This window comes from Cydia splendana, chromosome 13 (assembly GCF_910591565.1).
Source record: "Cydia splendana chromosome 13, ilCydSple1.2, whole genome shotgun sequence".
Classification (NCBI taxonomy): Eukaryota; Metazoa; Arthropoda; class Insecta; order Lepidoptera; family Tortricidae; genus Cydia; species Cydia splendana.
In genome coordinates this window covers 703,135-727,165 of record NC_085972.1, presented here as the reverse complement: position 1 = coordinate 727,165, position 24,031 = coordinate 703,135, and the positions used below count along the sequence as shown (strand labels likewise).

Genomic DNA, 24,031 nt, shown 5'->3' with positions numbered 1-24,031 from the left:
CACTTTGGGGAAAAAAGCGTAGGTAGGTAAGTAGGTTAGGTTCGTTAGGTAGCTTCAGATGCCCGAAGGGCAAACCGCCCAGAAATAGGAGCCCCGCTTGCGGGGCTCCGTCTATTTAAGTTGTGAAGGAAATGTTTTGGAAAAGAAACACATGTAGTGCGGTGGGACCATGGTAAAAATAAATTAAATTGCAAACATTGTCAAACTCCGGTTACGTAGGCGACCGAAAGAACTGGTCACTCTACAATCTAAAATAGTAGTACGATGCGGCTAAACGTTGGCCGCCTTATTGAAGAACGTATCGCAATGACAATCCGGCTAATCGTCGAACCGCCGCATTTCAAAACGCCCCTGTTTTTGATAACGGCTAGCCGTAATGTAATACGGCGGATTATACGATCTGACTACGACATATACAGCATTATTCAGTCTTAGTAGGAAGTCGAATCTTTTGAGTCAACATTTGAAGAACTCGACTTGTTTCTACCTGACGCGGCACTAAAAGGAAAATCCGAGTCTTTTAAGTCCAGAGTCGAGTCTTTTATTGAGTTTCTTTTAAGCGCAATGTTTAATTGCATTTGGTTTTGATTAAAACATTGTAGTTGGGATCAAAACCAGCAGATCAGACTACGCGTAAAAAGTAGGTAGGTGCTACCATATTCAAACAGTTTACCAAAGATCTTCCGAAAGAGATATTATGTCTTTTTTGTTATAATAAACAAACAAACAAACAAAATTTACTTTATTCATGTAGGCCTAGCAACAAGCTCTTATGAATCGTAATTAATCTTAATCTAATTATCAGAGCAATTTATTGATGTTAATATTATTAGTGAATAGAATCAGGCGTTACTTTGCGGAAATCCATACTAATTAAAACCAAAATATTACTTTGCTAATCCGCGAAAAGATAACGTGCTAGTCAATCAGTGCTAACCCGTTATACTTACTTGCGTATTTTTACATGCAATTAATATTCCCACCCTCCCACCGCAAAAATAAATACGCAAATAAATATAACAAACCACCACCAAAAGAATAAACCTCGACACGTGTTTCGCCTCTCTACGAGGCATCCTCAGGAGTTGTTGACGGTCTGACGCCCGGCAACGGAACGGCTCCGGTTTCCGTTGCCGGGCGTCAGACCGTTAACAACTCCTGAGGATGCCTCGTAGAGAGGCGAAACACGTGTCGAGGTTTATTCTTTTGGTGGTGGTTTGTTATATTTATTTGCGTATTTATTTTTGCGGTGGGAGGGTGGGAATATTAATTGCATGTAAAAATACGCAAGTAAGTATAACGGGTTAGCACTGATTGACTAGCACGTTATCTTTTCGCGGATTAGCAAAGTAATATTTTGGTTTTTTTAGTTAATATTATTCCATAATAAAATTGGATTATTATACATATCAAATTTAACACTGAAAATTTCACAAAAGGATCGTCAAACATTGAAAAGATTGTATAAAAAAATACTAGTCTAGAATTTCTAGAATAAAATCTAAATGTCAAAAAAAGCATAAGTAACAAAAGAAGTAGATAGTATTACATCGGAATATCCATTTCCTCATCAATAATCAAATATACCTAATAAATAAATAATCATTTCGAATAACAATTAATCCCACGTTGTAATATCATTCATGTAGTCTTGTGTGGTATAATAAGCTTTAGAAATAAGTTTACGCTTTACATAATTCTTAAATTTATTAATAGATCATTCAGTAATATGGTTTGGAAGTTTATTATAAAATCTTACACAATTACCCATGAATGATTTTTTAATTTTATGGAGCCGAGTGAAGGGCACTGCGAGCTTATGTTTATTTCTAGTATTAATATTATGAATTTCACAATTTTTCCTAAAATTTACAATATTTTTATATACATACAGAATATTCTCATAAATGTATTGACAGTGCACTGTCATTATGTCAATTTCCTTAAATTTATCTCTAAGTGAGTCTCTATGGTTCATTTTGTATATTGCTCGAATAGCCCTCTTCTGCAGAACAAAAATGGTATTTATCTCTGAAGCACCGCCCCACAGTAAAATACCATATGCCATAATGCTATGGAAGTAACTAAAATATACTAATCGAGCTGTTTTCACATCAGTTAACTGACGGATTTTGCTCACTGCAAAAGCTGCAGAGCTCAGTCTATTCGAAAGAGTAGCAATATGGGGACCCCACTGGAGTTTAGAATCTAAAGTTATACCAAGAAAAACTGTACTATCAACTAATTCCAATTCCTCATCCTTCACAATGACACTTGTTTGCACATGCCTTACGTTACTACTAGTGACAAACTTAATACATTTAGTGTTTTTCTCATTTAACAGTAAATTATTAACATTGAACCAATTTACTACTTTTGAAATAGCATTGTTTACATCATTGTAAGCTTGTTGCTGTCGTTTGACTTTGAAAATAAGTGAGGTGTCGTCTGCAAACAATACTATATCATGGTGGGTCTTAACAAGGAATGGCAAGTCATTTATGTAGATAAGGAACAGGAAAGGCCCCAATATTGACCCCTGTGGTACACCCATAGAGACCAATGACCCAGGTGATCGCTGTCCATTCACATCGACCCTTTGTATTCTACCATTTAAGTAGGACTTAAGTAAATTCAGTGCCGATCCTCTAACTCCGTAATAATGAAGTTTCCTGATTAATGTTTCATGACAAACACAGTCGAAGGCCTTAGATAAATCACAGAAGACACCTAAAGCATCTCGTGACTCCTCCCAGGCATCGAAAATATGCTTAATTAGCTCAACACCAGCATCGGTTGTTGAGCGACCCCGTGTAAAACCAAACTGCTTATTATGCATCAAATTATTAACGTTAAAATGTCGTACTAATTGAGAAAGAACTAATTTTTCAAAAATCTTGCTAAATGTTGGTAGCACAGATATCGGTCTAAAGTTAGTGGGGTCAGAGCTGCTACCAGATTTAAATAAAGGAATTACTTTACTATGTTTCATTAGATCAGGAAACTCGCCGCAATCAACACTGTTGTTAAATATAACTACCAAGTCAGGCGCTACTATTTCTACTAAGGATTTGACAGCATGGACAGAGACTCCCCAGAGGTCATTAGTTTTTTTGACATTAATTGATTTAAACGCCTTTATTACATCTGAGGTACAAACATGTTCAAAATGAAGGTCTCCACAACACTCTGGAGCGTTATGTTTTAATAATGTAACAGCAGATGAGGGTGATGAATTTAAATCCTTAGTTGTGGATACTGGTACCTCGGTGAAAAATTTTTCAAATTCTGTAGCTACTTCTAAATTGGAATCTATAATTTTGTTATCAATGTTTAGTTTAAGTTCTTTAATTGTATGTTTCGAGCGACCAGTCTCCACATTTATAACTTTCCAGGTTGCTTTAACAATGTCGGAACTACTTTTTATTTTCTGACTTAGATAATTTCGCTTAGCTATATGACAATCTACTTTAAACTTCTTCGAATACTCCTTCACATGTTCTTTAAATTCATCACTCTGATTAAACCGCCGTTCCTCATATAAGGCATACAGTTCACGTCTTCTTTGATGTAAGTCCGCAGTAGCCCACTCACTAAAAACTGATGCACCACTAACTACGACCGATTTTGAGGTGAATATCGCATTATAATGATCCATAAAAGTGTGAAAGAATGAATTATACATACTATTAGGACTCATATCGGAAGACAAAAAGGGTAGCGCCTGAACTAAACTTAGCTTCATTCTTTCCACGCGGTCCGAGGTTACTGGTACAAAAGTTATTTGTTTTCTCATGGTATTTTTTCCTTAATGCCTCAAATACCATTAATTGACCTAAGTGGTCTGATTCTAAATTGCTGATAACTTTTTTAGCAATAGGAAACATATCTGTAAAAATATTACCTATACAGGTTGCACTAATAGTCACTCTAGTGGGCTCCATAAACATGTGGTTGAGATTACAAGATTTAAAAAGATTCAATAATCTACAAGACATTGTTGAATTTTCCATAATATTTACATTAAAGTCGCCACATATAAGCAATTTCTTACTAGAAGATGATATTTTAAGTAGGGCAGATTCCATTATGTTTTCAAATAATTCAAAATTACTTAATGGCGGCCTATACACACAGACAACAATAAACGGCTCTAATTCTACTGCACTTAGTTCTATAGTCCGTTCAACAGACATGGATACAATGTCCTTACGTTCCTTAAATTTTAACTGACTATTTAATATAATTAATGACCCACCATGTATGGAACTAAGTCTGGTGAACGAACTTCCCGCCTGGTGATTATTAAATTGGGGCATTAATTCATTATTATTTAACCAATGTTCAGTAAGACATAAAATATCAATATTAAAATCATTCAAAAAAAGTTCTATCTGTAAATTTTTTCCTCTAATACATTGAATATTTTGATGCACCAGGTGGATATACTTTCCATGTTTGCAGTATTTTTCATTATATCGACGCTGGAAAGGAGAAATTGGATAAGCGACATTTTCAGAGATATTAAGTTATATACATCGTTGGAATCGCCAGATTTTTCTGCATCGAATGGACTAGGTTTCGTACACATCTGACGACTTTAGTGTCGCTTATCCCGTCGGTGATTTGGAGAATCACTGGTACATTTAAACTACTAAACGACTTTGTTTTCAACAAATTTTTGAAAAATGGAGATTAGATGAATAGTTATTCAATGTAATGAACCTGAGAGTTTTTTACTTATTTGCCAGTTCAGCTTAACCTTAACTTGGATAATTTTGCCTTATGACAACTAATCTTTCACTGACGGTTAACTATTTTTACTTGGCCGAATAATAGGTTTTAATGTCATATAGATAAATTTACTTGACTGTCAAATGTGAACTATTGGCGTTTATGATCATTTACTTAACTTCAGATATAAAACTTTTGTCGTTTATTCCATTTTACCTAAATTTTGTCGGAAGTTACCTAGTAAATTTTTAACTTACTTTCTTTTTGTTATTATTTTTCATACTATCAGAAAATCCTAAGTTAGGGAAATAAATAGACAAAATAACATTACATATTTTAATTTAAGCTATACACGAGATAATATTTTTTCCTATTTTGGTTTCAAATATAAAGTTCCCATTCTTACGGGTACCTTGTAATTAAGTTGGCACTTGTTATCTTAAGACTCGTTACATAACTTCTTATTTGAAAAAATGCTATGTATACAAATTCCTTAAAGGGTATTTTTTATTATGCGTAGGTATGACAACCCTTTCCTTGTGGTCGATAACTATAAAACTCATAGAATCTAGATGTATCATAGGTTGTATGTGTCGCATAAGCAACTTATCGAGTTTGAAATTGCTTCTTAAAAAGTGATTAGATAAATTATCTTGATTTGTTTCATGTCAAATTTTACGTATATACTTTTTTGCTTGACTATAAAATAAGCATATTTTGCAATAAGATAGTTTTTACTCGATCAATTCTGACGACAAATTAAGCTTGGACTTTTTTACCTGACTAATTTCTTGTGAAACATGTTGGTAAGATAATTTTACCAAAATTTATTTATACGATCATTTTGCTTAAGCGACACTAAATTCTAAAATAACTCATTTGAAGGTAAAAATAATAATAATAGGATAATGTAGAATACATCACTATAACCATATAAAGTTTCTCATTTAAGAAATTGGTCATCATAATGAATTTTAATGATTTTTTTTTAGAAAGGGTTGCAGTTTTTTGGCTCCCCCGTAAAGTTAGCTGCGTGTCGCTTATCCAATTTCTCCTTTCCAGCGTCGATATTTATTTAAAACTAAATTGCCAGAGACAGAATCTTTTGTCTTAACAGCTAGTTTAAATCTATTAAATCATTGGTTATGACTGGAACCAATTCCATGTTCATACTGGGCTGCTCAATAGGAGCAGAATTGTCTGCCAAATTCTTGGCAGAAATGTCAAGTAAATATGATAGCGATAAAGCTATTTGTCTTTTGTAATAATTTGAAAGGCAACACTTGCCTTTAGTCAAAAACACCATAGGCATATGGTATTTACTAACAAAATTGTTAGTGTCAATTATGCTAAACTTACTACTATATGTTCAAAGTATTTAATTAAATTATTTTTGTTCACATTACCCCTATTCCCCATAAGAATAAGCAGTGTTGTCTTAGAATTAATATTACAATATTTATGAGAAGTAGATACTTTTGACGCGTAGTTATCTATCTACATAGTTTGTTATCTATATCTATATATAATGCAGAACAATTTTATTAGAATGTAACATAATTATACTTTTGAACGCGAACTGTAGAGATATATTTGAAAAGTTATCAAGGGTGGCAGACTGTTGGCGAGTTGTTTCGTCCGCTACTATCGGTGTTGACTGTACATGACACGTTGTGGACAAGGGTTTAGAGTGAGCTTAAGTGGTCGAGCAAGCATTAACGCCTCTGGCTTTCAATATCGATCTAGTGTGTTTTCCAACCGATCGCCTGATTGGCATGTTAGGATAGTTGATATTAATGTATGTAATTTGTAATGGAAATAGATGCAGAAACTCCGATATCTACCTTCCCTTCTCTCTAGTCGGGGGTAGTCACAGCGCGACGTCGTGGCTACCGGGCTAAACCAGCTTTTTTTGACCCAAGGAACAATCGTGCAAAGCGACATCTCTTGAGACGAAAGTAAATATTCACTACACATGCTTCCCCACTATTTGTGGGTAACTAAAGTTACTCGTGTAACTAATTTTGTACCTACCTATTATTTGTTTCACTACAATTTAACACAATGTCCTTTGCCTCCGTATATCAATTTAATTACATTTTAAGCTGATTTACCTTTAATTTTAGTTTGTACATGTCAGTGACACGTTGCCTACAAACATTAACACTCTTAACTGTCCACTGTGGACCTTATGCCTTATATAATAAGGTTTACGAACTGTCAGTTAACAGTGTGGGCGACGATATTAGGGTGAACTTAAGTGGACAAGCAAACAACGCCTCGGGCTACCCCGTGTCGACCGAGTTTTACGACTGATTGACTCACTGGTTTATTTATATGATTTTGTTTGGTTATTAGGTTTAGGAGATTTTGTGATTATTATAGAAGTAGGGTAGACCGATGCCAAATGGATCAAAAGGTGAATTGGATCAAGAAGAAAAATCCGGTGATATTTGAAATAGTGCATTGAGATGAGCGCACTAAAATAACACCGCTTTTTAGCCTGCGACGCCAGTAATGAGCAATTTATGATCCAATTCGCCCTATGATCCGATTGGCCTCGGTCTACCCTAATAGAAAATAGAAATACCCACTTTGAAGCTATATTCAAAGAACCCTTTTCTTTCTATAAAAAAAGAGAGCTATTCTAAATATAAAATATAATAGGCGCCAACCTAAGTGGCGAGGGTACGAGGGTAACATACAAAAGAGGTAGATCTGCGTTAAAAACGAATCCCAAATGTGTTATATTTTCACGAAATTTTACAAAATTTAGAAAAGGCAGGAATTGTGCCTAATTCCATCATAGGGACTATTCCGTCTACGAGCGTATATTTCTTTGATTTTCATTCGTAGGAAAAAAAACATTTGATTTTGATTGCTGAAACTAAAAGCAATCGGTGCTTTGTCGACGAAACTATAAATGTTATTCGTTGTTTGAGAAAAACGCTAGTGGACGAAATGGGCGGAATAGCATACATGACGGAATTAGCCATAATTGACCTTGTATGTTATTAGCACACCAATTCATTAATGATAATGACTATTTGTTTAATCTTGAAAGTCATCGTCGTCATGTATACGACGTGACATGTATACAAGGGTTTAGGGTGTTAAGTGGACAAGCAAACATAACGCCTCTGGCTTCACCCTGTATCGACCGAGTTTTCCGCCCGAATAGCTATCGGGAAGCATATTCAGGGGCCTATTAGATGCTTTGTTTATACATATATTACAGCTATAGCACAACCTCATTTAGGTGTTACAACATGATAGTAATGATGGAATACTTTAAATTTCATTTTATAATTAAAATTAAATTTCGAATTTTGAGCAAAGTAGGCACATTTGACAGTATAAGATGTAGTGTTATAATTCGTATTTTGTCATATTTCTTCAGTCAGCCTCAGCACCTTTTGTACCGAGACTGACTGAAATGGCAAGACACGTTCGGTACGTTTCCGTGAAAATACGATGGAAAATAATTATACACTACATCTGTAAAGTATCTTATTTTCATGCGACGCGATGATGCGAGTGAGTCGCAAAAGGCAGACATGTGCTAGCCACACACATAAATTTCCCCGTCAGTTCTGCCTAACAATCGTGCCTAGCGGGCAATGCTGTCAATGGATGGCACGAATGGCACAGATTGGCCTGTCCAGTATACGTTTCATTCGTTCAGTCCGTTTATCATACATGTTCAGTTTTATCTTAGGCACGACGGGTATGCAGATTTGATATACGGCCCGATTCGAACTTTAAGATACGTCAATTAATAGATCTAGAAACGATATGGATTAGATGTGTCAGTGTCAAATGTGACATTACTTCAAACAAAAACGTCACTTTTGACACTAACACATCTAATCCATATCGTTTCTAGATCTATTAATTGTTTTAAAATGATTATTCTGAATGGAGAGCTTATTTTTTAGGGTTCCGTACCCAAAGGGTAAAAACGGGTCCCTATTACTAAGACTCCGCTGTCCGTCTGTCTGTCTGTCTGTCACCAGGCTGTCTCATAAACCGTGATAGCTAGGCAGTTGAAATTTTCACAGATTATGTATTTCTGTTGCCGCTATAACAACAAATACTAAAAACAGAATATAATAAATATATAAGTGGGGCTCCCATACAACAATCGTGATTTCGTTGCCGTTTTTTGCGTAATGGTACGGAACCCTTCGTGCGCGAGTCCGACTCGCACTTGAACGGTTTTTTTTTAATTTTTGGCTTTACTGGTGCCCTAATCCAGCCATACTCTAAGTGTGTTCCGCGGTACCCTAGGGTTCCGCGACACCCCTGCAGGGGTTCCGCAAGAATTTAGAACACTATGCTTTAGTCGCCTCGAAAAATTTTACTATGCCACCACCGCCGAGACCTACTTGTGAGTGAGTATGAGTGACATTCGTACCCGCAATACTGCTACGATTAGAACTTTCAGTCCATAGTCAAATTAACAGTGACAGTGCCCGTATCAAGGCCGCAATGTCGCAACAGTAACGTAGTTGCCATCCGAATGTCCCCTTAAGAATATTTGCACTGAATAGGAATCTAAAACTGACGTTTTTGTCGCTGACTGTTTTTTTTTTCAGTATAAATAGGTACCTACACTGTATCCTGTATACCTTTTTTTGAAGAACCCCATATACTGCAGCCTCTCGACGAAAGCTCGGCAGGGCCCTGTACGACGTACTATGAAACCAATATCACATTTTGAACTGAATACGCCTGTACGCTCAAAACCGAGTTTTCCACTCGACTGGCCAGCTGGCATGCCAGTAATGCAATATCTATTCAATGCATTCAATGCATGCTAGCGACGCGACGCTGGCGTTCATATTGCATGCTATTACGATACGATATTTTAAAATGCTTTCTTGCGCGCTGTAATGTTTTGGTCGGAATATGTTGAAATAAATAAATACTTGTATTATAGGATAATTTTACACAGATCGACCTTGTCCCACAGCAGTAAGCTCAATAAGGATTAGGTATGTTGTGGGTATTAGACGACGATTTATAGTGATATGTCCAAGGTGTAACAAAAATATGGAGATCCGACCTACCTAGACCTACTGATAAAAGTAGAAGAAACATTTTTTGACGCGAAAAGTTTTTGGCCTTTATATGGAAGTTTGGCGATTAAGACGAACAGACACATAGAATAAAAAAAACACTTTTTTCCTAATCTGAACTCGATACCGAATATGCCCTCAAACGCAACCCCCACAATTTTTGTAACACTTTGTACATATATAAATTATATAGTATTTATATATAAATACGTTCATAGGTACATGGAGAATATACATTACTCAGGAACAAAATGAGATATTTGTGATAGGCACACAAATTTAAAATACCCTTCGTAGGCAGGGTAACTATTGACTAGGCTAGGAAGCCGCCAAATTTTATGAGAATTTGATGCAAACACGCATAACGCAGTAACTGTGATTGGAAAATCAGTTTTAATTTGAAATTTATAGCACCAGAATACGGAAAATAATTGGATGTGTTTTCCAATGGCTGTTACGGCTTTTATGCGTGGTGGCGCTGAATACTGTTTACTCTTAATATTCTAGGTACTATTCTCTGTACCTACATAAAGCTTGGCTTTGGGTTTAACTTTAGTAATGTAAACATGTTACACATACGTTAAAACCTCATCAGTAATTTATCCAGTTTCAATCGGCTAACACTCAGAACCCCTAGTGTCAATTTTATTTGATAGCGTAACGAACGTTTTCGTTTACGTTATGTCTATTTTTGTATGGGATTTTGAACAGCGCGCCAAGCGGGACGTTTTGAAAACTCAAAATCCATCCCATACAAAATTACACTTAAGAGCCCTTATTCCTTAGAGCGTTCACCGATTTTGCGAAATAACACTCGATAGATGGCGTTAGCGCTCGGTACGCGAGCGCCGGCAAAGCTAAGCGCGTTTCAACGCAGACAAGAATAATTTTGATACTTTTCAATTTAATTTGCAAGTAAATTTATTTTAACGTTATATTGGCACTCTGTATTTTATTTTATAAGCATGGTAGTAGTCAATAGAGTACTTGTGATGAGATAATATATAACCAACGACGAGTAAAAAATAATGATTGTTTACCTCTGTATGTCATGGAATTATTGTGACAAGTTCATCCACGAAGTCAAGTAACTTATTCAAGTCAGTTCACCAAGGAAGTTGAATAATTAAATGTTTTAAAGATAAGGTTATATTAAATAATAATATATACAGGGTGGCCAAAAATAAGTGCATTCCCGTTGCCAGGGAGGTTTAGGGATTATACTGAACTAAGCAACCGCGAACCGCGATGGGACCAACCCCGAAATCGCGAAAAAAAAATTTGGCTGTTTCATACATTTTGTCTAGTCCATTTTCTATGGGAGGGTAATTTTTTTTCCAGCAACCATTTTCTTGCCAGCAGCGGAAAAGCACTTATTTTATGGCCACCCTGTATAATGACAATAAATTCGAGAGTACCTGCAAGTAACAACTACTGAACTCTCTGAAGTTCGATTTTATGTCTAAAACAGAAGTATCTCCGTTTTTAGGGTTCCGTACCCAAAGGGTAAAACGGGACCCTATTACTAAGACTCCGCTGTCCGTCCGTCCGTCCGTCCGTCAATCACCAGGCTGTATCTGTATGTATGTACAGTTGAAATTTTCACAGATGATGTATTTCTGTTGCCGCTATAACAACAAATACTAAAACAGAATAAAATAAAGATTTAAGTGGGGCTCCCATACTGTTGTAAACGTGATTTTTGATAGAAGTTAAGCAACGTCGGGCTCGGGCGGGGTCAGTACTTGGATGGGTGACCGTTTTTATAGATAATGGTACGGAACCCTTCGTGTGCGAGTCCGACTCGCACTTGGCCGGTTTTTATTTAGAACGAAGTTGATTTATAAGGTTTACTTGATCCTTGTGGGAAGCAAATGAAGCTTTATTTGTAAGTATGTATGTAAAATAAAATAATATTAATAATCTATCAACCGCATCTAGATCGATAGTGCTCGTCAAGGAAAATCTATTGAGCCCAAACACGATGGAGTTATGATGAGTAGATTAGGAGTTCTGGTGACCAACTCCCGACTCCATCATGAAAACCTGGACTTCATCTAGATTCTAGATCGATGGTGCTTGTCGGGGCAAATCTATTGATCCCAAACACGATGGAGTTATGATGAATAGATTAGGACTTCTGGGGACCAACTCCTGACCCCATCTCGTAATGGAGTCAGGAGTTGGTCACCAGAAGAGTCTCATGACTCTGGACCTCATCTAGATAGATGGTGCTCGTCAGGGCAAATCTAATGAGCCCAATCACGATAGAGTGATAATGAGTAGATTAGGATTTCTGGTGACCAACTCCTGACTCCATCATGAGAACCTGGACTTCATCTAGATCAATGGTGCTCGTCGGGGCAAATCTATTGAGCCCAAACACGATGGAGTTATGATGAGTAGATTAGAACATCTGGTGACCATCTCATGATGGAGTCAGGAGCTGGTCACCAGAAGGGTCTCATGACCCTGGACCTCATCTAGATAGATGGTACTCGTCGAGGCAAATCGATTGAGCCCAAACACGATGGAGTGATAATGAGTAGATTAGGAGTTCTGGTGACCAACTCCTGACTCCATCATGAGAACCTGGACCTCATCTAGATCGATGGTGTTCGTCAAGGAAAATCTATTGAGCCCAAACAGGATGGAGTTATGATGAGTAGATTAGGAGTTCGGTGACCATTACTGACTCCATCATGAGAACCTGGACTTCATCTAGATCGATGGTGCTCGTTGGGGCAAATCTATTGAGCCCAAACACGATGGAGTTATTATGAGTAGATTAGAACATCTGGTGACCATCTCATGATGGAGTCAGGAGTTGGTCACCAGAAGGGTCTCATGACCCTGGACCTCATCTAGATAGATGGTGCTCGTCGAGGCAAATCGATTGAGCCCAAACACGATGGACTTATGATGAGTAAATTAGGACTTCTGGTGACCATCTCATGATGGAGTCAGAAGTTGGTCACCAGAAGGGTCTCATGACCCTGGACCTTATCTAGATAGATGGTGCTCGTCAGGGCAAATCATTTGAACCCAAACACGATGGAGTGTTAATGAGTAGATTAGGAGTTCTGGTGACCAACTCCTGACTCCATCATGAGAACCTGGACCTCATCTAGATCGATGGTGTTCGTCAAGGAAAATCTATTGAGCCCAAACACGATGGAGTTATGATGAGTAGATTAGGAGTTCGGTGACCATTCCTGACTCCATCATGAGAACCTGGACATCATCCAGGTCGTCCGGGTATAATAAAAATGCAAACCCTAACCAGAATTCAAGTAACACTGAAAATCTATCACATAAGCGAGAGTCGGTTGTTAAAATTAAATATGGTGTAAAAAATGTACACCCTTGGATCAAGATTTTCTAATCATAGTATACAGCACTTCTCGGAACTCTCTCGATGGTTACGAAAGCAACGAACGCCTGACGGTCGAGCACAGGTCCGTCCCCTAAGCGCACTCGGCGGAGACTGAGCGCGCGGTGTCGGTGCAGCGTGATTTATACGTCTTTAAAAAAATATAGATTTACGGCTAGGTAGGTCCTATAGTTATGATTTTTTTTTTATGAGTAGACATAAAGTTACAATTTGATAAAATATTATTTTTGGGGCAAAATATAAGTCCAATTTGCGATAAAAAAATGTAATGTAACCCTGTTTTCACCAAAAAAATGAAGAAAACTCGGAAGGTTTTTTATCAATTTTTTAAAATGAATCTTCGATTTTCAAGCATGTCAGCCCCTCGTACAAGATATGGTGAGTTGAATTGTAATCATTCATGTACCAAATGATTCTTGTTTACTGCAAAATTGAGAACCGAAACGACCCTTCTCACTGCAAAATTTGAAAAAGACTCCTAAGAAAACTCATTTATTTTAGGTTCAAAAAGAGAAAATGAAAATTTGAACGTTTTCAGCCCCTAGTTTAAGAAATGATTATTTAAGTACGTTATCAGTTTTTGAATAAATACTAATAGTTACGTCGTAATCTTAAATGAAAAAGGAAGCATTTTGCAAAATACGCTCGTCTGTAGGAGTAAGGACTCTTAACGCAAACGCGTCACGCTATTGAATGAAATTAACACTAGGTGTACTGACTGCATTGACTTTTTTTTTTGAAGCTTGTATTCAAATGTCGTCGTCACCGTAGATTTTTATTACTACATGAAATGCCATTTTAGAATTGATTACTTTATCATGAGGTTAGGTGAGGTTTGACTTTTTCATATTATTTTATGAACCGACCCATTTCATAAAATAATTGCCACATCATGAAATTATCAATTCTAAGAACGGGCCACGCCACGGACATTATTATGTTGATAAAAAATGGGGAATTAAAAAAAAATCAAAAGCCTTTGGTGCCCAAGGTTGGATTTAAAAAATAAAACGGTAAACTCCCTTATTTAGGTACCAATTGTGTAGGTAGAATATCTAAAATTTCTCTAGTATCATAAGAAGATTTTAAGCAGTCCTGGTTCTGTTCAATACTTCATAAGAGCTCCCAAGTTCTACAGCACACACAACCACTAGTTTAATACATTTATGACAGTAATGATTGTTATGTTGCCAGGTAAGCCAGGGCTGGATCCTGGGCCCCGAGCTGTGCGACATGTGGACCTCCAGCGACGTCCTCTGCAGCTCCGCTTCCATTCTTCACCTCGTCGCTATAGCTACTGATAGGTAAAGTTCTTTACAACTTTCTTTTTTTAGCCTACTTTGGTGTCCCACTGCTGGGCCAAGGCCTCCCCTCGTTTTCTCCAATAATAAAATCATTTATCACCTAGTATTTAATTGTGGCTTTAGTGAAAAAGGGTACATGTTTTGAGCAGCGTAGGTCAAAAAGGTGGTAGGTACCATAAAACACTTTGTACCCTTTATCATCTGAGCTGCGCGAGACTTGAAACCCTTTTCATAAAGACACAGCTATCATTAAAGCGGATACACTGACGCCATGATTTTCAATATTAGGAATCGTAGTAGGTACATATTTTCGCTCTTCGTCGCTTGTCATCTCACTTTTTTCTGTGTTTACCTTATTTAATCTTCCGTATACTTACATTCAATATCCGTTTTGTTATCAGGTACTGGGCTGTGACGGATGTCGACTACATGCACAACCGCAACGAGCGGCGCATCTTCACGATGATCGTGCTGGTGTGGGGCGCCGCGCTCGTGGTCTCTCTCGCCCCGCAGCTCGGCTGGAAGGACCCCGACTACCTTGCCCGCATCACCCAGCAGCAGAAGTGCCTCGTCAGCCAAGACCTAGCCTACCAAATCTTCGCCACAATGTCCACCTTCTACGTACCGCTTGCCGTCATCCTTATCCTTTATTGGAAGATCTTCCAAACAGCCCGACGACGAATCAGAAGGAGGACTGAACCGCCACCCCCTCGTCCGACGTCAGCTGACGGCACTACGACTCCTGGTAGACCAGTACAATCCGCCAGAGACAGGCGCTTTGTAAAGAAAAGGTTCCTCAACTTAAAAAAGTGCAATCAACGCACGCGGACTGAAGCGCTAGCCGCTTCGCTTCTCCTCACTGAAGGCCAAAGCACTTCCACTGTAGATACCTTGGACGAGGAACCTCGCACAACTGCGTTCACGATCAACGAAAAAGCGCCTTCCGTTTCGCCTGAGAAGTCTTCCTCGACCGCAACGAATGGGTCGAAAGCGGAGCGCGCTATCGTTCCCGCTCCCTCGCATAGAGAAAAGAAGGAGTCACTAGAAGCGAAGAGAGAGAGGAAAGCAGCTAAGACGCTCGCGATCATAACAGGGGCATTCGTGTTTTGCTGGCTACCTTTCTTCATCATGGCGTTAGTGATGCCTATTTGTTCTTCTTGCGTGATCAGTGATTACTTGGCCAGCTTCTTCCTCTGGCTCGGCTACTTCAACTCGACGCTCAACCCGGTTATCTACACAATTTTCAGCCCCGATTTCCGCCAGGCCTTCGCTCGAATCCTATTCGGCACCCACCGTCGAGGCCGCAATAAAAAATTCTAACGAAAATGCCCCTACTATGTATATAATTAAGCCGAAGGGTGCCGGCTGTTAGAAAATGGACTATAATATTCTCCGTGTACGATATTTCAAATATATTAAACGTTGTTAGTTAGTGTAAATAAGCATAGAAGTTTGTAAATATATCAGTACATGCATACGATAGAGGATGTTGAATATATTGTTTTTTTAAACCGTTATCATAGTCTATAACATTGTAAGCCGCGACGGCGATGCTCGAGAGTCCAGGGCATTGCCGCCGCTCGCTCCTGAGTTGTTTCAAGTGACATTACTGAATAAATATAATAAATTATATCGCAGCGAAGACTTTCATTCCCCTGGTTTTCAGATACCAATTTTGTGCTCGAGTGCGGAAAGCAATGGTTCTTACATTAAAAGTTAGGCGCGGGAAGTTGGTACACAAAAGTTGGGCGCCCGTCAAAGCGCCAGTTTGGTACAATTACTGTTGATCGAAGTGAAATTGAACACGAATGTGAAATTAGCTTCCGCATCAGCTTGACGAGTTTAGAATTCAGTTTTAGGGCCTTTGGCAGAGGCTGGGCAGAGAAAACGTGTCCCAATTTATGAGGTTAAGAAGAAAATATCGAGCCTAATATGCTTTTAAAAAATGGAACGCCGCAGTGCAGAAATGCCGTCTAAAATAATCTACATAGTGCGACATAAAATAGTAGAGATTAAATAAAATGGAACTAAAACAAATTCCATACTAAATAGTTGCCATGTTTAAGCATTTTACGTCAAAAATGTGACAGTTACGTAGGATGTGGCGCCCTCAATCATTTTCTACAATTTCTTGTCGGACTATAACATATTGTATTACAGTAAGTTAGTCATTAACCCATTATGTTACAATCCTCTCTGTAGGTACGAAACGAATTATGAAACATAATTATTTATATCTTAAAAGACTGAGGTACAGTCGAGGTCAAAGATATGTTTACACTTTTGCACCTTACTCCTTTGTAATAAGGCGAAAAATGTAAAGATATCTTTGACGTCGACTGTACCACATTATTATTTTGAATAATAGAATAACACAGACGATCAGCTGACCCACCAAATTAGTGCGACGCTTCGGAGCTCTGCTTGCGGCTCAGGCCGCGTAGCCAAGATGCCAATCGCTTACGCTCCGTAGCCATCGAAACGCAACTTTACTGTCACTGTCACACTAATATGGAAGAGTGATAGAGAGACATAATGCTTTTCGTTGTCGAAGCGATAGCGATTGTAACCTTGGCTAGTCCGGCTGTACTTATTTGTAGAAGATTAATCTTCGTTGCCGGATTAAGAAAGGTAAGTAGGTAAGTATTATTATTTATAGTGGTGTAAGAAGCGCTGGTGGCCTAGCGGTAAGAGCGTGCGACTTGCAATCCGGAGGTCGCGGGTTCAAACCCCGGCTCGTACCAATGAGTTTTTCGGAACTTATGTACGAAATATCATTTGAATTTACCAGTCGCTTTTCGGTGAAGGAAAAACATCGTGAGGAAACCGGACTAATCCCAATAAGGCCTAGTTTCCCCTTTGGGTTGGAAGGTCAGATGGCAGTCGCTTTCGTAAAAACTAGTGCCTACGTCAAATCATGGGATTAGTTTTCAAGCGGACCCCAGGCTCTCATGAGCCGTGGCGAAATGCCGGGATAACGCGAGGAAGAAGAAGAAGACGTGGTGTAAGTTTCTAGTTTATTCTTCAACTAAGTTATTTATGAACGTTAAAAACTACCACCGGGTCTCACCCTAAACCACAGCAGCCCCGAGGTGCAAGAAACTTGGCGAACGCATTTTTTCAAAAAATTATATACCTACATAATTATATCGAATCCTATAAATATGTACCTAGTATTTACTCGCACCTGCCCTTTCCGGTATCCAACACATCGCTTAATAAAACAAATTGCTAAAATAAAATTGATTATTTTATTTTAGCAATTTGTAAAGTGCGATTCGTCTTACAACGTAATAATGTGCGTAGTGCGTGTCCGTACGCAATTTTCTTTATGAACTAACACAAATATGAGAGCAATTCCACAATTACATCACTATCAAGTAAAATCGAAGTAACATAAAAGATATGAACGAATCGTGGTTCATGAATAAAAGAATCGATATTTTCCTTCATTAATGCAAGCAAAATTAACATTTTGCTCGAAAATACCGCTCGATCTAGAAAATTCAGAGAACGATTCTATAATGTGTTCAGAAAAAACACTGATAGGATGGAGGATGGTTATGTCATTTAGCAGAAACTAGTATTTATCAAACTGTAAGGGTACGCTGATAGGTGTCATCTCCATACAATTTACAACCTAAAAAGCCAAATGTCACAAAAATGTATTGAATTGACATCCAGACTACCACTTTGAAAAATACTATAGGTCCAAGTGACATTCGTTTTAAGAAAACTAAAATAATTTATGGAAATGATAATAGTGAGTTTTCCTTTACTGTTATCCCGACGTATTTTTAACTAAGATCAACCAAGATAAATGCAATTATGGGGTTTTGGTTTTTGCATCTATTTCGTATTTATTTTCTTATTAATAACGGTGTTTGAAAATTTTATGATGACTTATTTTGGTGGTTTTAGTATTATGTAATCCATGTGTATTTAAGTCTTTCCAAGAACCAATATAAAATAAATACAGGCAAGAATGGCAGTGTAATTCTTAGATTTACCAGCAACGTACCGTCCTCAAAGATATCGAGAGTGACGCGCGGACGGCCGAACCGGGCTTACCCGACGTATTAGATACTAATATAAGGTTCTGGATAATTCTGCGGTCTGAGGATTTTATGTTGGTTTATTTTGTGTATCGGAACCGTATTTTTGTGGTTAAGTGGCCCCTAGCCAGTTGCACCATTAGTGTAGTAAATGAAGCAAGTTGTTGTATGGAGACCCATGCATTAATTTCTCAGTCGATGAAATTTAGCTTGGTTATTGTATAGTATGAGCCGAGACTAACATTATAAATATCCAAAAAAAACACTCCTAAGTTAGGTAAAAACACAAATCTGATTATATATTGAACCGAGTAATTCCTCAGTCCAAAATTATTTTACAAAATAAGTTATTTGTATCAGTATGTGATACTAGAAAAAAATCTAAAAGTTTTGTCAAGGATGAGAATATTTTTTTATGATACTTCCTTTTTTTGACGCTCATTTTCATCGGAAAATTGCTCTGTCATTTTTTTCTTCTTATATGATCTTAGAATATAATTTGGCGCAGTGGGTAAAAAAATCCAAAAAAAATGCGTATCGAAATGTGTGTATTATAGAACTATTAAAAACTGAGACTGGAAAATTTTTAGATTTTCATTTTGTAGGTATAAAACGGCAATAAAATGGCATTCCAGTGAAAAAATTAGACTGAGCAATTTTCCGGTCCAAGACACGCCAAAAAATTTTATTTTATTAATACTGGCATTTCTGCTGGAATATTTTTTTGATATTTCATATATTGTTGCAATACGTTACATGAATATGTCTGGTGAAGAAAGTTTGAACGGAGCATTTTTCCGTAAAAAGATATTAACGATTTAAGACTTTAGGTATTTACTTTAATTCTATTGTTATTCTCTTTATTTATTTTTCGTCTTAAGTTAGGGTTTTTATAATATGAATATAAAAGTAAAATATAAAAACACTTACAAAACGATAAAAAATACATATAAACACATTATAAAAAACCTAACCTAGGGTGCCGCCATAATTCTATTATTATTATTCTTTGGAAATTTATACAATACTTTTTATTTATTGATACTTTATCATACTGTAAAGTTTTTTCTGGCTGAGGAATTACTGCGGGGTCCAGTACCTTTATTTACTACACTGAGATGCTCACTAACCCGGGTTAACCGGTTAAACCTGGAATTACCATGGATACCAGTACAATTTAACATTGGGTTAACGGTTTAACCGGTTAACCTCGGGTAAGTGGGATGGTGCAAGTGGCGCTAAAGGTACCGTTCAGTTATTGCTGTAGACTGCATCGCTGCCGCAAATGTCAAAAATCCGGGCGATGACATCGATTTTGCCATTTGCGGCAGCATTGCTGTCGGCAGTAATGTCGCGCTGCAATACGGCTACAGTAATTCTGTCGACTGCATTGCTACAGGAAATGTCAAAAAGCTCATTTTCGCCGAGATATCGCGAGTGACGAGCGGACGACAAGAGCCGGACTTACGGACCGCAGCTAATAAAGATTCTGCCAAGGTCTGAGGTGGTTCTATGGTGATTTATTATATTTATCAGTATAGTTGCCTTCACGTATTCCGTTGTATCGACTAAAAGTTACTTATCCCTCACGGACAGCGCTGATAGACAATTATACATAATGAAGGCAAATAAACGGCAATTACATCAATTTGACGGGTACTTAATTATTCATGTAAATTTGGCTGTAAGGAAACTCCACTTAATAACGACAACTTTCGACTGTGTTGAAAAATAATGATTGTGCATTCCACTCGTAGTGTAAGTGTTATACGTCATAATTTCATAGAAGAATGGCGTTTAAAAAAATAACACTTGCACTGAGTGTGCTATCAAAATCGCTAAATCGTTGCAGGCTTTTCTTGGTCTAACTCTACCTACATGTTCGTACGCGAGACCCCATGCGTCTCTCGACTGACACATTTAGATATCATTTTAATGTCATGAAAGTGTGAATTAGCCCTGGAGTAACACAGACTGTACTGTATTAGTAGAGCTACGAGTAAGAATATCAGTAAACAATTTATAAAATTTCGGTAACTTATGATACAAGTTCATACTTTAAATCTCGCTACATGTGTAAGTGTTGAAATAAAATTTCAAGACAGGTATAGGTACCTACCTATCAGTGGCGGCGACTCCATACAACCCGATTCCCACCGGCTTGCCTAACATTTCTTGCTACATATACCAAACTTATTATTCATAACGAAAACACTACGTAGTAGGTACTAAAAGATTAGTAATAGATTTTTCAACCAATCATAGCGGGCGCGCGAAGTGAGCTTCTCGAGTCTAAACTTCACTATTCATTGATGAGCCACCACCACAGATACGAAAATTCACGCACACACGCATAAACTCCGCTATGGTAGTCCGCGTATAAGAGCTCAAAAATAACTCGGTCCTGCGTCGAGTTATTTATTTGAATAGAAACCTTAAACGTAAGGTAATAAGGTTTATATTGGAGTGTGTAGTGTTTTCCACAATTTTTTCTTGCTTCATTTTAAATAAAAACCTTAATTCAAGTCAATAAGGTTTATATTGGAGTGTGTAATTTTCCACAATTTTGTGGAAATTGCTTCATTTGAAAATATAACCCATAATTCAAGGCAATAAGGTTAAAATTGGAGTATGTAATGTTTTCCACAATTCTTTAATGCCATATAAAACATTAATTGAATGTTAATGTGCAAAATGTTATCGTATTTCGCTGCTATTAATATCATATTTTGTGGAAACCTTGAAAATGCAGATAACTTTTATTACTGAGCCCAAGAATCTTATGTAGTTTCAAATTGAGTTATTTATTAACGGAGGTTTCTTCAAATAAAGTCCTATTTCTAGATCTAGCTTTCCCGGTATTCATACGCCATTCCCGGTGTTTTACAAACACTTGTTATTGGAAAATTATATGTGATTTAGTTACTTTTGTGCATAAATTGATATTTAAAACTTACTTAACCAGTGAAATTTAGTTTTGCTAGTATTTTGTGTGTAAGTAAGTGTTGTGTATTGTTCACAGTGCAGGTGTATTTAAGGTCAGTTCGTGTTTTTAAGAATAGGTATTTTTACGTAGCCCATTTTGATTGTTGTGTTGTAAATTGATTGCTAAATGAGTCAACACGTTTACCACGCTATCTTTTGAGATTAATTAGTGATGACAAGTACGGCAAAGGTTATATTATATACTACTAGGGGCTACACTAACTGCAACGGTTCGCGTCCAAGGTCACATCTAGCGCAGAAGAAGTAAGTACCTAATGTTAGGTTAGGTAGGTGTTTTTTTTTGCTACGGGTTACCTAGCAAAAATTCTCACGCGCCGCTACTGCTACCTATTATAAGATCGGTCGAACAAATTAATTAGTTTTTGATATCTTTTTATATGTCATTACTGTAATTAGTAGCAGATGAAATTATATCAATAGTAGCGAATGAAACAACAAGCCAAAAGTATTTGCCACCTTTAAATAAATACTTTCCTAAGTAGGCTAGAGTAAACAATTAAATAAATCAATAAATAATAATAAATAAATAATAATAAATAAATATTGGGGACATCTTACACAGATCAACCTAGCCCCAAACTAAGCAAAGCTTGTACTATGGGTGCTAGGCGACGACATAGATACTTATATAGATAAATACATACTTATATACATAGAAAACACCCATGACTCAGGAACAAATATTAGTGTTCATCACACAAATAAATGCCCTTACTGGGATTCGAACCCAGGACCATCGGCTTCGCAGGCAGGGTCACTACCCACTAGGCCAGACTGGTCGTCAAAATTAGTCATAGTTTGACTGTTTTACATATAAGTAGAAACATGTCTCTTTTTATTTTAAGTCATTAGAGAATGAAGAAATATAATTTAATATAATACTTTATTTGACGCGTGGTCAAGTCCGCTACTTGTAATGCTGACTATTTATTATTTAAAACTTATAGGTAAAAGTAGGTACATACAGCAACACTCCTAACTGTACATCGGTGGACCTTATTACAAGAGGGATAAGGTCCACGATGTACAGTTAACAGTGTGGGCGCTGGTATCTAAATAGTTCAAATGTTTTTTTTTAAACTACGCCCCATAACAGCGTAATCACAGGGGAGATATTACGGAAATGACTCAAATTTAACCCATTCAGAGACGAGGGGGCTGAGCATGATATATCTAAATGAACCGCCCAAATTATGACGGATCGAGGGTCCAACTACTTCCTAGTGTGATGTTCCGGCCGACTTACAAACGTATTTCAGCTGTAGAGTGCTTTCCAGTTTCGTATTTTACTATGATAGCGTAAAAAATAAGGTAGATACAGTCCTCATCAAAAGTAGCTAATCAAACTACATACCATACACTAATAATTTATCACAATAGATAAACTATGTATATATATAGAGATGAATATCAATTAGATTGTGATAGGTTTTAAACGGGAACTGTAAAGATATATCTATAGTATCTATATATGGAAAAGTATTCCAAGATATTTTTACTTAGATACTTTTGGCACATTGATGCATCATCATTACATACTTTTAATGGTGTTGGCCAGACGAAATATTTTACCAATAGTGCCAGAATAGGTTTCACTTGTGAATCCTTTAAATAATGTCACAGCCTTTTTTTACGGCCCTTTAAGCCAGATTCCATAAAACAAAACTAGAGACAGGTAAAACCTATAGCCCCCTCCAGACTATGCGCGTGAATCGCGGGAGAAGCCGCGAACGCGAGTGTGGAGTCGATTTCGCTGTCTGCGAAAATCGAAGCCACACTCGCGTTCGCGGCTTCGCGCCGCGATTCGCGCACGAGTGTGGAGGGGGCTTATGCTAGAGCCACCTATGGATCCACTTTTGACAGTTTTTAACCTCTTTCGAATACAATTTTCGATAACTCTAAGTATTTAGTCACAGATTTAAAATGACGTGACTTTAGTCATCTTTAGGTATATATATCAACTGCAACTGCATTACTGTTGTGAATTCAGTACCTACTTGCACAGGTACGACACTAATTTAGGGTTCCGTACCCAAAGGGTAAAATTTAGGGTTCCGTACCCAAAGGGTAAAACGGGACCCTATTACTAAGACTTCACTGTCCGTCCGTCCGTCCGTCCGTCCGTCTGTCCGTCCGTCCGTCCGTCCGTCCGTCCGTCCGTCCGTCCGTCCGTCCGTCTGTCTGTCACCAGTCTGTATCTCACGAACCGTGATAGCTAGACAGTTGAAATTTTCACAGATGATGTATTTCTGTTGCCGCTATAACAACAAATACTAAAAACAGAATAAAATAAAGATTTAAATGGGGCTCCCATACAACAAACGTGATTTTTGAACAAAGTTAAGCAACGTCGGGAGTGGTCAGTACTTGGATGGGTGACCGTTTTTTCTTTTCTTTTTTTTTCGTTTTTTTTGCATTATGGTACGGAACCCTTCGTGCGCGAGTCCGACTCGCACT

The 24,031-nt window shown here is 37.5% G+C and overlaps 1 protein-coding gene and 1 long non-coding RNA gene across 2 annotated transcripts in view; both read left to right on the top strand.

Annotated features, from left to right (window-relative positions):
• LOC134796421 (5-hydroxytryptamine receptor) overlaps positions 1-16,150 on the top strand; it is a 164,659-nt gene extending 148,509 nt beyond the window's left edge. Inside the window, exons 5-6 of the mRNA XM_063768625.1 lie at positions 14,404-14,513; positions 14,915-16,150. Of these exons, the coding sequence (XP_063624695.1) occupies positions 14,404-14,513; positions 14,915-15,833 (1,029 nt within the window). The 3' untranslated portion in view covers positions 15,834-16,150. The remainder of the gene's footprint in view (positions 1-14,403; positions 14,514-14,914) is intronic.
• Positions 11,412-12,164, top strand: LOC134795953 (uncharacterized). The gene is made up of 2 exons (XR_010144883.1): positions 11,412-11,825; positions 12,099-12,164. It is a non-coding gene; the product is annotated as an uncharacterized LOC134795953 (long non-coding RNA).
• Positions 16,151-24,031: the final 7,881 nt, after the last annotated feature.